Below are 14,458 nucleotides of genomic sequence, written 5' to 3' on the forward strand. Positions count from 1 at the left end.
ATAGCAGTAAATGGTGAAAGATGGTGGCCATGGAAAGGAGAAACTAGAATGGTATGAGAGGCAAGTCAAGAAAGCCACAAACAGAAGTTGGATTCTTTCTCTGCTGGCACCTCTCTCTTCTTGTCAAGGCCACATCTGTGCTCATTTGGAACATGTGCCTCACGAGTAATCCCAGAAGATGACAGTTTCACATCTTCTAAATGAAATATCTAAAGTAGGATTAATTCCAATGTTTCTTCAATTCTATGAATATAAAAGGAATACTTCAAACTCTATGAGAAAAGCATTCCTATAATACCAAAATAAGCAATACACAAAGGAAAATAACTACAAGGCAATTTCTCCAATGAAAATTTAAGTAAAATACTAGCTAATTTAATTATGTGATTAATACCGCACGTAAATAAGATCATATACTACAATCAAATAGGATATGAGAATATTTCAATGCATGAAAATCAATCAATATACCAAGATAGATAGATAGATAGATAGATAGATAGATAGATAGATAGATGATAGATACAGATAGACAGGTATATATATATATATATATTAAGTTTATATGTATATAAACTTATCAAAAGACATGATAAAATTAACATTTTTCATGTTTTACAAAACCCTCTCAGCATGTTAAGCACAGAAAGAATATGATAAAGGCCATTTAAGAAAAGCCATAGGTAACATCAGACTCACTAGTGAAGAACTAAAAGCATTTTCTTTATCATCAAGAACAAAAATATTCCATTCTCCCCAAGGGAAAATGGAGGCTTCATTGGGGGGGGGCACCCAGGAGAAGGAATGGGATGAGGAACTGTGGGAGGAAGAACTGAGAGGAGGAGCAATTACTGGAATGTAAATAAATAAAATAATTTTAAATTGCCATTCTTACCACTGAACTCAAGCTAATTCTAGAAGCCCTCACCATAACAGGTAGGTGTGAGAGATCCAAATAGGAAAGGATATTTGCATAAGACAATATCACAGGCACACACACACACATAAAACCCTAAGGACTATGCTTAACCATACAAACAAATACACTTCAATTGCTAAAATTAATAAATTACTTTTTTAAAGTTGCAATGTATAAAAATCAATGCACAAAGAATATCTACATTTATCTATGCATAATGATACAAAAAAGAAATTAAAAAATAATTCATATGCAATCAAAACAAAATCAATACACAAAGACCCTGCACATTTTTCTACACATCATGGTACAAAAGTAAATTTAAAAAAATAATCTCATTCATAAGAGAATAATAAGAAATGAAGACAGGAATAAATGTAAGCAGAGGTGAGAGATATATACAAAAATCAAACAAACAAACAAACCAAAAACTATGAACAACCTACTTCTCCCAGAATACTACTTCACCAACCTTGCTTGGGAGCCAGAAGTGACTTTTCTTGACTATGACAGAAGATCCGAAATCAATCAGAGTAGTGTTTCATTTAACCTGCCTCACTCTGTACTAATTAATGGATCAGACTGTCTGGACCATCTTAGTCATCTGATTGTAATCTTCTACATGCATTCCCCCACTATTGGGTACAAATTTCACTTTGCCCAATGTGACCTATTTTCCCCCCTTTCCTCAGCTCTAGTTATCAATATTACCTCCTATGAAACTTGGTTCCATCAAGAGGCCTCATTAAAGAAGATTGGACCAGGACTGTAGCAAGCCCATCAACCAGCAACAAACAACAGTTCCTTCCAGTCTTGTCTCTGCACTTTCTGGTGAGCTGATGTCATTTATTTTATTCTCATTCTTTTTATGTTAACAGGTGCAGCTTAAATGATAATAGTCTATACATCATCTCTTGCTAATATTAAAAGAACTTCACAATTTTTGGGGGATCTGAAATGATGTCTTATGACTAATTAAAATCTGAAAGATATTAGAAAACAAATGTAAGCACACCTTTCGTTCAGTCATTGGCATTGATATTCAAAATCAGTATTGTTAGTCTGTAACTACTTCGTAATACTTCCAAGAATACACAGGAACAGCACAAAGCTTCATTTTTTTAGCAAATAATTTGATAGCAAAAACTCATGTTTCTACCACCTTCATACTTTATTTAAAATATATCAAGAAAACATACACACACACATTTGCTGGTAATTAGACAATTAGTTAAAATCACTTAGGTGATCTTTAATTGACTCTTGTCTGAAGATAAATGTAAGTAGGCAGAAGTAATGGGAAAACTCATAAGGGCATTGTGTGTGTGTGTGTGTGTGTGTGTGTGTGTGTGTGTGTGTGACACTCACAGGCAAACTTGAGACCCCTAAAAATCTCATTTGGATGCATGCAGAATTATACTGTAAAAGAAATGGCTAGGAACTAAAAGTGTAGCAGTTTATAAAACGTGTGTCAAAACCACCTTTACCCCGACAGTGGAGATGAATTAAATCCTCCTCACATCTTATACCTGTCTCCCTGCTTCAATCTCTACATTGATTTTTTTTACCAAATAGCCTCAGGACTTGAGATAATAAAATCACACCAGAGAAAACACAAATCACCCTCCTTGCTTGCTGTCTAGCAGCTTTAGATTTTATCTTTACTTACAATAACTGAAAAAAAAAGAATTAAATCAAAACATACAAGCAATGGTTGTCATCTCCCATCAATTATAATATTTGCTAATGGATATAAAATCTAGTTGTTATTATTTTAATATGTCAGTTAGATGTCAAAAAACTATTTTGCAACTGTTCAAGGCTTCTGGACACTAACAATACCTGCTATTATACTGTCAGTTCCAGCTAATGGCAGATTTTGACATTGTTTATAATTTATGTACATAGAAATTGTTTTGAAAAAAATCATGTTGGGCATATGAAGGACATTTTTAGTAATTTATAAAAGTTAAACAACAATATCTCCTAAAACCCATTTCCTTTGCTTGCTCTGTGACCTGAGAGATTCATTTTCATGTTCTTAGCATTGACTAGGTAAGACCTTATTTCATATATGATTGAAAATGGCTCTATAACATATTTCTATTTAGAATATTTTCTGAAATGTAAATAAATAAAATAGCCAATAAAAAGTTATATATAAAAAAGAGTATTTTCTTAGCAAAAAGGTTAACATCTGTTCACTTTTTACTCTCTTTTTTTCTGTCCAGATCCAAAATAACTTCTGTAATCCATGAATTTTTTAGATAAGAAGTATTTCCTGACTGTGCCTACAAGAATGATCAAAATGTAAGACAAAGCATTCCATTAATTTTCTCTGTGACCCCAAAATGTTCTATCATCAGGAAACCATTCTTCAATGCTAAATTGTAAAGCCAATGTGTATTTGTTCTTCAGCTCCTGTTGTCATTGAGACAAACAAAAGAATTGATATGATCATGGCTAACACATGAAAGCCTGCTATTCTGCAGTAACTAATGTCCTCTTTACACAGAGATAGTAGCAGTAACTAATGTCCTCTTTACACAGAGATAGGGGCTGCTGTTACACAGAATCTTCTCCTATTTATTCCAGTGCAGAAGGAAAGACCATTCTGACATAGGAGCAGAAAATGTAAGGGGCAGCTGCAAGCTGAAAGAATAGCCTTTAAGTGTTTAAGCACTGCCAAGGTAAGTTCTGCCAAGGTAAGTGAACTTACTGAAACTAATGAAGAGGGCAAAAAGTAAGGAGGGACAGAGGGAAAGAGGGAGGGAGGGAGGGAGGGAGGGAGGGAGGGAGGGAGGGAGGGAGGGAGGGAAGGAGAGAAGGAATAAAAAGGGTAATGGGTAAGAAGTCAAGGAAGGTTTGACGAAGGAAGGGAGGGACAGGAACAGATTGAAGAATGAAGAAAAGAGGGAAAATAAAAGAGAAAGCAGGTGAGAAGAAAAGAAAGGTTTGAGTGACAAAGGGAAGAAGAGAGAAGAATGAAGGAAAAGAGAAGCAGGAGAGAGAAGAAAGGAGAGAGGAAAGAAAGGACAGAGGGGAAGAAAAGAAAGAAGAAAGGAGAAAGTGAAGAATACAAGGAAGAGAAACAATAAATTGAAGTAAAATTTCTATCACTGGTTAAAAAAAATAATGCTTTGCTCCTGATCAGTAAGAGAGTTACCCAGAGGCAGAACTAGGAAAGTCTAGAATTTCCTCCACCCTTGTTGGTAGGGAAGCTATACACACCTTACTCTTCACTTCTATAGACAGAAATATCTGTTATTGCTCTCATCCATGGGCAGATGAAGCTCTTCATTACCCTGATGTTTACTCAGTTTAAGCTACATTATGACAAAGGAGACAAATTATGTATACAAAAGGAATACATAGAAGAGCATTGCCATAGACCATGGAGGTCAGCTTTGTAAACCTCAAGGTCAGCAGTCTTCTGTTCCTGGTGGATACAAGGCTACCATCTGCCAAACTGGTAATGACACACTGTCAAATATATATAGAAGCTCTGTCCTCTCAAAACTTAGAAACCATTGTTGCAGTCTTCTATTAGTACTGGGGACATACAGGCAATGTAATATCTAGGCATCTCCTTCAAATCTGTAGATAATTTGGAGTAAGGAATTAGATAATGAAGATATAGGCTGGTAATATCCTCTGTGTGCATATATGTATGTGTGTATGCAAGTGTAAACATGTATTCACATGTGTAAATGTGCATTTTAGTTCATAAATGTTTCAAGTTTAAAAAAAAAACAAAATAGTGAAATGTTTGGCTTGGGAAATGTCCTCAGTGGATAAAGCACTTGCCACACAAGCATGAGGATTGCCATCACCCACTAAAACACAGAGTATAACAAGGTTACCCCAGCAAGGGTTGAAGCAGAGACAGACAGATCCTGGGACAGACCTCCCCTATAGTCTAGTCAAAACTGTGAGATTTGGGTTCAGCTAGAGACCCTGTCTCAAACAAAATGGTTGAGAGCAATGGCAGAAGTTTCTACATTTCAATTATTTACCTATTTATGTGTATACATGGGTGCAAGAACACTTGAGTGTGGGCACACACATTTACATATTAATAAAAATAAAATAAATTAAATATTTCCATTACTAAATCTATGATGGTTGATTTACTAACTGAATAAAGAAATACTAAGTCCTAAAATTTAGGAATGTTCAACATACCTAATTTCACCTATAAAAAATTTACAAAAGTATATATGCACACATGACTATTAGGAAAATATTTTTGGAGAATGTATAAGGATAAATCGTACTAAGGATCTTTTTAAAAAGACATATAGAAACCTACTACTCTGGAAGCTTTATATGTAAACATTAAACATATTGGTACACAAGAGAATCCCCTTAAAATAAAATAACACGTGTGTTGCAAATAAAAAGAATGGAGACAAACCCAGTTGTTGGGTTTGTTTCTTTGATTCTGTTTGTTTGTTTATCTGGTTTTGATACTGGGAATATCTCTTGTCACTCACCATCAGTTATGATCAACCTTATGACAAAGGTTTTGGTTTTTTCCGTACTGGCCTCAGAGCGGCATCTGTAAAGTCCTGAGTCAGAAGCCATAGCATAGGGGATGATGAGGACACTTTCCATGCTCTCCTGGCTACAGTTGCTCCATGTTTGTCTTAGGTACTTTGAAGTGTATCTTGTCCCTTGAGATAGGTTACAGGAAGCTAAGATGTCTACCTGATGGGGCTGGACTTTTTCCCATATGACTTGTTGCACTGGCCAAGTCCTTTGAAGCTGGCAGTTGAGTGTGACATTTTGGCCAGGTTTTGCAGACAGGTAGCTGTCCAAAGGTGCAGCTATCTCAAAACTATCTGGAAAAAAAAGAGAAGCAGATGCTTAGGCAGGTGGTCAGATGATCACACACAGAGGAAAGCTCCTAAGAAAGCCACCCTGAAGTGATTGGTAATGTTACCTATCATTACCAATCACTTCAAGAGTTGATCCAAGAGTAAGTGGTATCTTCATTTTTGCATGTTTATAAAATTTCATTAAGAGCTTGTAGTCAGAAAACAGATACAATGTTTAACACATATCTTTTGAGTGTTACTTTGTTAACCAGAAAAACCGAGAAACATAACTAAAACCCTTGGTACTTTATTAGCAATGATTACATTAAGGTCTAAATTTAGAAGCTTGAACCAGTAACTCAATTTCCAGATTACAAGACGATAGACTAAAGTTTGGATGGCTATGAGAAGATGCTAAATAGTGCTTCATTTAACTGTATTGAGCTGTACAGGAATATCTGGAATATAGGTGGAAACTTACATGTAGTATAAATTGCTGGTGCCAAAAAATATTCTCCCAAATTTCTACTTTCAAAGCAATAGGAAAATATAAAAGATCTTCTCTCCTTGTGATATCTCACAAGTGTAGAGCATATACTGTCAGAGGCTCTGATGGCTTGTGCAGTGAGTGTTCAAAGATTCTTGTGTTTAAATTTGTACTCAGTGTTAAACTCTAGTGCTATGAACATGATAAATTAGATATAACACATGTGAACAAATGTTCTTTAGGGGTCCTCCATCATTTTTGGTTCTGAGACCAGAAATCTTGTAAACTTAATGTGGTACTAAAATTCATATTGCTATTTCTCACATCAGGAAAATCCAGAGCCAAAAAGGTAAACTAAGTACTGGCCTCATTCACCGAAAGTCTTTATTGCCACAAATCAAGAATGCTGATTTGTTATTCAAGAGAAGAGGGCTGAGTAGCAATGATGTCACAAAGTTTTTGGGCAGGTGAAATAGAAAAAAAAAGAAGAAGAGCTTTTTATTTGTATCAGATATGCTCGAGGTGTTGAGAATCCTGTGCTTGGGTTTATAAAACAACAATCAATAAAAAAAGGAAAATGGGAGGGAAGAGGGATAGGGAGGGAGAACAAGACGGGGAGCAATGGAAAATAAGAAAACGACACATTTGAAAAAAGTACAAGTATAAAGTGCAATAATATTTTGTATTCATATTGCATTAGGACTTTATGTCTCCTCCCACTAAAAACTAGCTGCAACAGTGTTTACTGACATGAAAATCTTACGTACAGAAAAGCCACAGCTCTCTAGTGTTTCAATGTGTGACCGTGAAGTGTTCAGCAGAAGTAACACTTTGCCCACATAAGAGGCATACAGAAAATGTTTTATCTCTAAGTTACAAACCAACACAATAGAACAGGGGAGGTGGGGGGGGGGAAGAAAATGCATAAGAAGAAAATAATAAGAAATCTCCTATAAAGGACAGAAGGGAGGAATTAACATTAAGATGGGAGAAAGTTACTAGAGAAGAAACTATGGATAACAGAAGGAAAATGTTAAATAAAATACTAGTGGTCTGTAATAAAACACTTTCTGTTTATATCCAAGTGGCTCTTCCTTTCAGGAGTAGACAGATAAAAGTCCTAGCTATAGGTTTCGGTGTTTGTCTTCAGGACTCACATTCACTACTGCTTTTCTTCACTCATTTTGAATAGTTCTCTACTCCCATCTCAGAAGCAGTCTTCAGGTTGTTCTCACCCTGACCTCCTCTTAGGAACAGCTCCAAGCACGTACTTGTCAATTCAGGCAAAAAGTGCTGGGTTCTGCTTAGGAAAATTACCTGAATTTATATGAAGGACAAATTCTTGAAGCGCTGGGAAAAATCTTTACCCATAAGCATCCAGACCTAAATGATGGAGAGAGTTTTAGGGCCAGACATTCCCCTCTTCCCCAACCTGATCCTGTCAAGTTTCATGCTGAACGGAATTGACTGTTTGGTCTGAGATGAAAACTAAGTCCCATCACATCTGGATGCAATGCTCATCCAAGTGGAAGACTGTCCAATGTTACACTAAAAATATCAACCAAGAAGACCTCACATAAAAAAAAAGGGCTCACCATCCTGACACACTAAAAGTCAAAGGTGAATTGATTTAAATCAGACACAAAATTGTCATAGTTTATGGGGGAAGAGGGAATCTGATTTTAATTGAATCCCAAAATAAAGAAAAACAATAATAGTAGAATCTGATTTCACACTAATTCCATACTTATAATTCATCCATATACTAGCTTATAAAATGAACATATAACACCGTTGTCTGTGTAACTTTTACTGATATCCTTGACTTTACAAGTGACTTTTCTATTGTGATTATAAATCATAAATTTAATTTAATCATTAATTTGTGCTTTATTTTCTTTTCCAATTATTGCCCCACCTCTAGACAACTTGGTGGGTAAACTTATACTTCATGTTCACCTCACATCCCCAGCCACTAACTGTCACCATCAGTATTCCTACAGGCCTTCAACATCACCAATGATGTTATGACAGTTTCTTTTAAAATAGTACATTCCATCCAGGAGGAGGCACAGGAGGCCTGGGGTTATAAAAGCAGTGAACAACTACAGCAGCAGAGAACTCTGGGTTTAGTGTTTGCATGAGCTGCCAAGATATTTGGGTACTGGGGTGCTCTTTGGGTGATAAAGTTTCCTTTGAGTCATACCTGCTCTTCTAAATGACCCCTCCTCATGTTAGTTGCCTTAATAAAATCTCATTGGTTCACCAAGTTTAACTTAGGTCCATAATGAGAGTCCTATCTGGGGTGGGTAGATATGTATGTGTGTCATGTCTCCCAGGAATGGACTGTTATATAACCCATCAACATCACAGAGCCCTGAGTCTCTTCACACCAACTTCTCCAGCCAAGTGTTTGTGCAGGCCAACTTCTCTTATACTACTTTGCCTTGAGCCCCAAGATCCAACCTTTCCAGAAATGAAAGAAGACAATCAATATTATTTTTAATAGAAAATCAATTTGCGTTCCACATTTTAGTCAGAATAATATGCCTTTGTGTTTCGGGTAGTATTGACTTCTACAATAATTCTCATATTAAGAAACATATTTAAAATAACATTCTATCCCAAAATTGTGTTCTATACAAAGATAAGAATGTCTTTTTGTGAATTTCTTAATAAGAAATTCACAAAAAGACATTCATGTTTCTAAGATATAATAGCCCTGCCAAAACAACTAGGCTTTACTCTAAACAAGAATTGTACAAAGCTATAAAGAACTGAAAAATGTGTTATATGACACTTTGAGAAGGTAGTGCATTGGATTACACAAAATTCAAACTTATGATAGCAATAAAACAATAATAAATTAATGAATTAATTAATTAAGAAGATGAGCTTACAAGTTCAAAAAGACAAAATATCTCTGATGTGGAATAAAAAGCAGAATATTGATACAACTGGAGACATGTATGTGCAATATACAACAGTAATATTGGGGCTAAGCTTGATAGTTGGGCAAGCTTTAAAAAGACACATAGGAATTTATCTTACTGTTGTTTCTGAAATGACTAAATGCCATGCTTTTCTAACTCTAGTTTGTGTTTGCTTAGACAGTTCTCGGCATTACACCCCTTGTCCCATAGCAGTCACATCTGCCTGGGCTACACATTTGAGATTTTCATAGTTTTAACCAAGGTCCAGATGTATTAACCCAAATAATGAAAGTAAACTAAAATAACTAGAAAAATATAAGTTAAAAAATTGGCATACTACATCTAAAATAATTACTTTGCTCGGCCAGAAATGAACATTTCATAGTTACTCTGAACCTCATCTAACTTGGTGTAAAGTATGGTCTTTTTAGTTTTTGTCTTTAAAAACTTTGTAACCCTAATCTTGGATGCCAAGAGATTTTTCAGAGTACATGCCCACTCATGGTCTGGCCATTAATAAAAAGGATTTAAAACTTCAAATTGGTTTAATCCGTGTAGTTGTCAATAACTATCTCACATGGATCATTTCATTTCCAATGAAATTTTCTTAAAGGTCTAAAACTGTTTGTTTTAGAACAAATTATTTGTTTGGGAAGCCAGACAACTAAGCTGAAGGGGAGCACTTGGTTTGTAAAATCCTGAAACACACCCAGGCTCTAATCAGGTAGTAAAACAATGAGGTTGTTCCACAAATGGGGGCATTTTAATTTCCCAAAACACTGAGCTTGCAGCTGACAGAATACAAATCAAACAAATTTCATTTTGTTCTTGGGCCCATGCACTTTTCATGCCTGAATATTTCCACTTCTAACACTCTCCTTATCTTCTGTTCTGTTTCTAGCCAGACCCCTTCCACTCATCTCTGAGTGGAACCTTCTGCCTCCTGAGAGCCAGCTCAGACTCTGTAAAATACTATTCAATGGCCTAATTAATCTTTATTCTTCCCCATTCATTCAAATTTCTGGAACACCCTTGTGTTCTCATGTTTCATGAATACTTCATGCTAACTAGCCTCCATTTCCACCATTCTACCAATACTTCAAATGTCACCTGTGCCCTTGACCCTAAACGTTAGAGGTCTAGCCTTCTGTGAAGTTCCACTCTACCTACCTAGCATCTATGTCGAATTGTTTCCCCTCTCTCCTCTCTGACCTTCCTCCTGACTCCTTCAGAATTTGCTCCTCTTTCTCAGCTGTTCCTCTCTGACTGTCACTCTGCATTAGCCATCCTCAGGTGTTTCTGTCCACCCTCACTTCTCCACCACCTCTTGTGCACATGAGGTAAACACCAACAGCCCCCACTTGCCCAGATGAGTTTCCAAAGCACAAGACAATAACTTGTTCTTCAGATGTTTAAAATAGACTAGCTGTTAAACAGCCCAGAATTTCCCCAAGCCATCTGTAGTAGCTATTATTATGCCAGCTAATTAAAAGTGTTAACACTAGTGTCTTTGTGTATTCCCAACCCTGCCTGGTCTGTGAAGATGCACAGTGCTACTCTTTTCTAAAATCCAAATATTGACTGTGTGATGACTAAAGAAGTGTTCTACAGTGACCTGAGATATAGATCTCTGAGACATGCAGACACAATAAATAAACACACTAATTTCCAATTACAAGTAGGGTACATTAAGTGGAAATGAGGGTCCAGAAAGTGGAAAAGAAATGTTTCTGAAATTCACAGAACAGGCAGTGTGGGAGGATGCAGCGAGGGCAGAGGAAGGAGGCCAGACCCCAAAGACTAAATTTCCCTCAGAGGAGCTTTACCTCCCTCACTCTTCCTGTGACAAAAGGCTGAAAAAAGTGAGTTGTGGCAGACCCCTAACTGAAGTTTAGCAGCTTCAAGCAGAACAGGAACAAACAGGAACCTGTAAGTTAAAACATGTCAGTATTCACAAAGCTGCAGCAGGCCAACTCCCAATTGCTGCTGTAAAAACACTGCAGTGTGTTCCTTTCAAATATGGAAGATGACAACTAGGTTGGACACCCTTTCCTTAAGATGCTCTAGTATTCCACAATGACTAAGTTAGGGGATGAGTTGAATGTGTTCCACCAAATCCACATGGAAAAGTTCTTTTGTTTTGTGTTGTGTTGTTTTCCTTAATTTTTATTCAGTTTACATCCCAAGTGCAGCCTCCCTCTCCTCCCAGTCCCCTTTCACAAAGCCTCATTCCCTACCCCTGATTGATTCCCTTCTCCCTGAGATGGAAGAACCCCCCATATCACCCCAGCCTGGCACATCAAGTCGCTGCAGGACTAGTCGAAGTTCTTACTTAGCCTTCACCAGCAAATAAAGTAGTTTATAAATAAAGTAGTTTATAGATGAAATTAGTTAAGATGAAGTCATGCTACAGTAGGTCAACGTTTATTCAATATAATTGATTTCTCTACATTACAAAGAGGGGGAATTCAGACACAGATATGCAGACAGAGAATGCCAAGGTAGGATAAAGGAAGAGACTGGTTGAGTACCACAAGACAAGGAACAGCTGAGGTTTGGGGAAGGCTTACTATAGCTGTGAGAGGAATCAGCCTGCTGACATTGGTACCACACACTTCCAGCTCTTCATTCATCCCATGATTCTCTCCTTTTGGGCAAGCCACACAGACTGTATCACTTGTTACTGTTGCTGCATCCGTAACCCAGAACTACCTTTGGGCAATAGGAGCTTCACCAGCCTAGTATGAAGCAGCCAGGACGCTTCAGTCTTCATAGCCCCACTATGAATATCATTTACTATCCTCCACTTAAAGTGTAGGTGAACGGCAAAGGAAACAAGCAGGATAAAAAAAATGAGCTAAAAGATTGCTTGACTGAAAAGCAATGATAAAGTGGAAAGGGTGAGAGCTACCATCAGAGATAAAACACATCCTGACAAAGCCTTCCCAAGGCTGGACAGACAGGGACAGATGTCTAAAGTGAACAAAAGATAGCATCCTGGAATGATAAAGCAGGGACTCCACCAAGAAATCACAAATAAAGAGCAGATTTACAGGAGGTCCCAAATGGGCTACACCTGTCCAAGCCCCAGACAGAAAACAGCTTGCCAAATGGCTTGGCAGATCTGATTCACATCACTCAGAATTCCAAGCAGAGATCCAGGCTGCAGGCCCAGCCCTAGACATCCAAGCTGCTCTCAAGCAGCTTCCAGGAGCTATTGAGTGTAGATAAACTTTGTGTGAGGGAAACTAGAATCTGCACTCAGATTGTAACTGTAACACCCAGTCTCTCACCATGCTACCTGGAAGTGATACAAGTTATCAAATCAGTAACACAAAGTTTGTTGAAGTACAAGAATGAGTTCACCTTTTCAACAATTCTGCATTATTTTCTTCCAGCTAGAAAAAAAGAAAAAGAAATGTCCAAGATTTTAAATAGTGTATTTCTGAGGATTTTTAAAACAGAAAGATATTACAGTCCAAGAGCTTCCAGTTTTTCTACTAAAATGTTACTAAGAGTCTTTCACACTTAGGAATCATATATTGACATTTTTAACAGAAAAAAAAAAATGTATCCGGAGCCTAATTCTCTCTTAATCATTTCCCAGCAGAGAGCAGAAGCAGGAGTACACTAAGAATTTTATCTTGTATACTTAAAAACATATGTGTGCAGCTCTAAACAAGATTTAAGCAGCATCAAATCCCTCCTCTCATGTTGCTGCCTGCAGCAACAGCTGAACGGGTTCACCTGCAAGAGAGGCTGAGAATAGGGAAACCTGCGAGAAAAGATGCAGAGTTCAGAGGAGGCTGATGGAGTGGGAAAGACAAAGGGGATGGATGATACCAAGAGAATGAGGCCCTCTAAAAAAAAAAAAAACTGAGCAAAGCCCATGTGAGCTCACAGAGACTGAAGCAGCAGTCACAGGGCTAACAAATGGGCTGCACCAGGTCCTTTGTGTGAATGAGTGGGCCTTTGACTCTTTTGCTTTCACTTGGGGCTTTTTAATTTTTCTGTTGGAGTGGCTTGTCCAACTTCAATGTAATGATTTTCATTTTATCTTATTATGTTTTATTTTGCTGTGTTTTGTTTTTATCTCTTAGAAGCCTGTTCTTTTCTAATGAGAGACAGAAAAGGAGTGGATCCAAATGTGAAAGGAGGTGGGGAGGAACTGGGAGGAGTAAAAAGAGGCAAAATTATATTCAGATTATATTGTATGAGAAAAGAATCTATGGCTAGTAAAAGGGAGGACCACATATGTGTGGCCTGTGAACATATTCACATGTGTGTACAGGTACACACACATGCATATGTCCATGTGTGTAAAGAACAAAGGTAAACATCAGATGCCTTCATTGATCATTGTATCTTTTTTAGATACAGTCTCTAATTGAACACGAAGCTTGATGATTCAGCTAGACTGGATAGCCAACAAGTAATGCTCCTTCAAGTCTCTCCATAGCTAGGATTACACATACACATCTCATTCGGCCTTTAGACATGGGTTCCACACAAACACTTTACTGGTAAGCCCACCTCCCCAGATCTCATTTGCAGTGGATTTTAAAGTAGTGCAATCATAAGTAAATAATTCCTTACTTATATACCAGCATTAAATGCATGGCATATATTAACATACTGAGTCTCTGCAGGGAAGCTACCTGGCTGATAAATGGTAGAATCCTTCTCACCGTGATAGGAGGGTTTGGAGCCACACTGAACCATTGAATCTGCTCTAGCTCCTTATATCACAGTGAAGACTTGCAGAGATAACTGAAGTTTTCTTTTCCCCTGCATGGAGGCTGAATTTCACAGAGACAAACAGGACCCGAGATAGCCTTACATACTAAATATTTTACTTTCTGATGACTTAAGTGCTACAATTAGAAATCAGCTTCTGTCCTTATTCTTATTAAAATGCATATGACAGTTTTAATTCCTGATAGGCACCAACACAGTGTGAAATTTCCCATTAGATTGTTTTTCAAGAGGTAAAGAAGCAAACTCCCACAGACAAAGAGCCCAGAACATACTTGTTCTAGCAAAGGGGAGTCGAAAAGCCAGGAGCCAGCCTTGTTCCACTGATGCTACCATGGATGTGTACAGGGAAGTGTGCATCTGTAAGTGCACTTTGGGCACTGTGGGTCTCATGCAGGAGGAAGGGATACAAGTAGGATGTGACAGAATCACTCTGTTCCTGCCTGCTTCCTACACCCCCTCCTTCTTTCTTTTCCTTTTCCCTCCCTCCCACTTTTCTTCTTTCCTTTCCTTCTTTCCTTCATGCCTTCTTCCTTTGTTCCAC

At 37.5% G+C, this 14,458-nt stretch overlaps 1 protein-coding gene across 2 annotated transcripts in view; it reads right to left on the reverse strand.

Moving 5' to 3' along the window:
- Window positions 1–14,458, reverse strand: part of Cd226 (CD226 molecule) — an 87,947-nt gene that overhangs the window by 24,083 nt on the left and 49,406 nt on the right. For both annotated transcript variants that reach the window (XM_076912330.1, XM_034518423.2), the window contains one exon: window positions 5,416–5,763. In XM_076912330.1, coding sequence (XP_076768445.1) covers window positions 5,416–5,763 — 348 coding nt within the window. The remainder of the gene's footprint in view (window positions 1–5,415; window positions 5,764–14,458) is intronic.

The sequence above is a fragment of the Arvicanthis niloticus genome, chromosome 14 (assembly GCF_011762505.2).
Source record: "Arvicanthis niloticus isolate mArvNil1 chromosome 14, mArvNil1.pat.X, whole genome shotgun sequence".
In the NCBI taxonomy this organism is placed as follows: Eukaryota; Metazoa; Chordata; class Mammalia; order Rodentia; family Muridae; genus Arvicanthis; species Arvicanthis niloticus.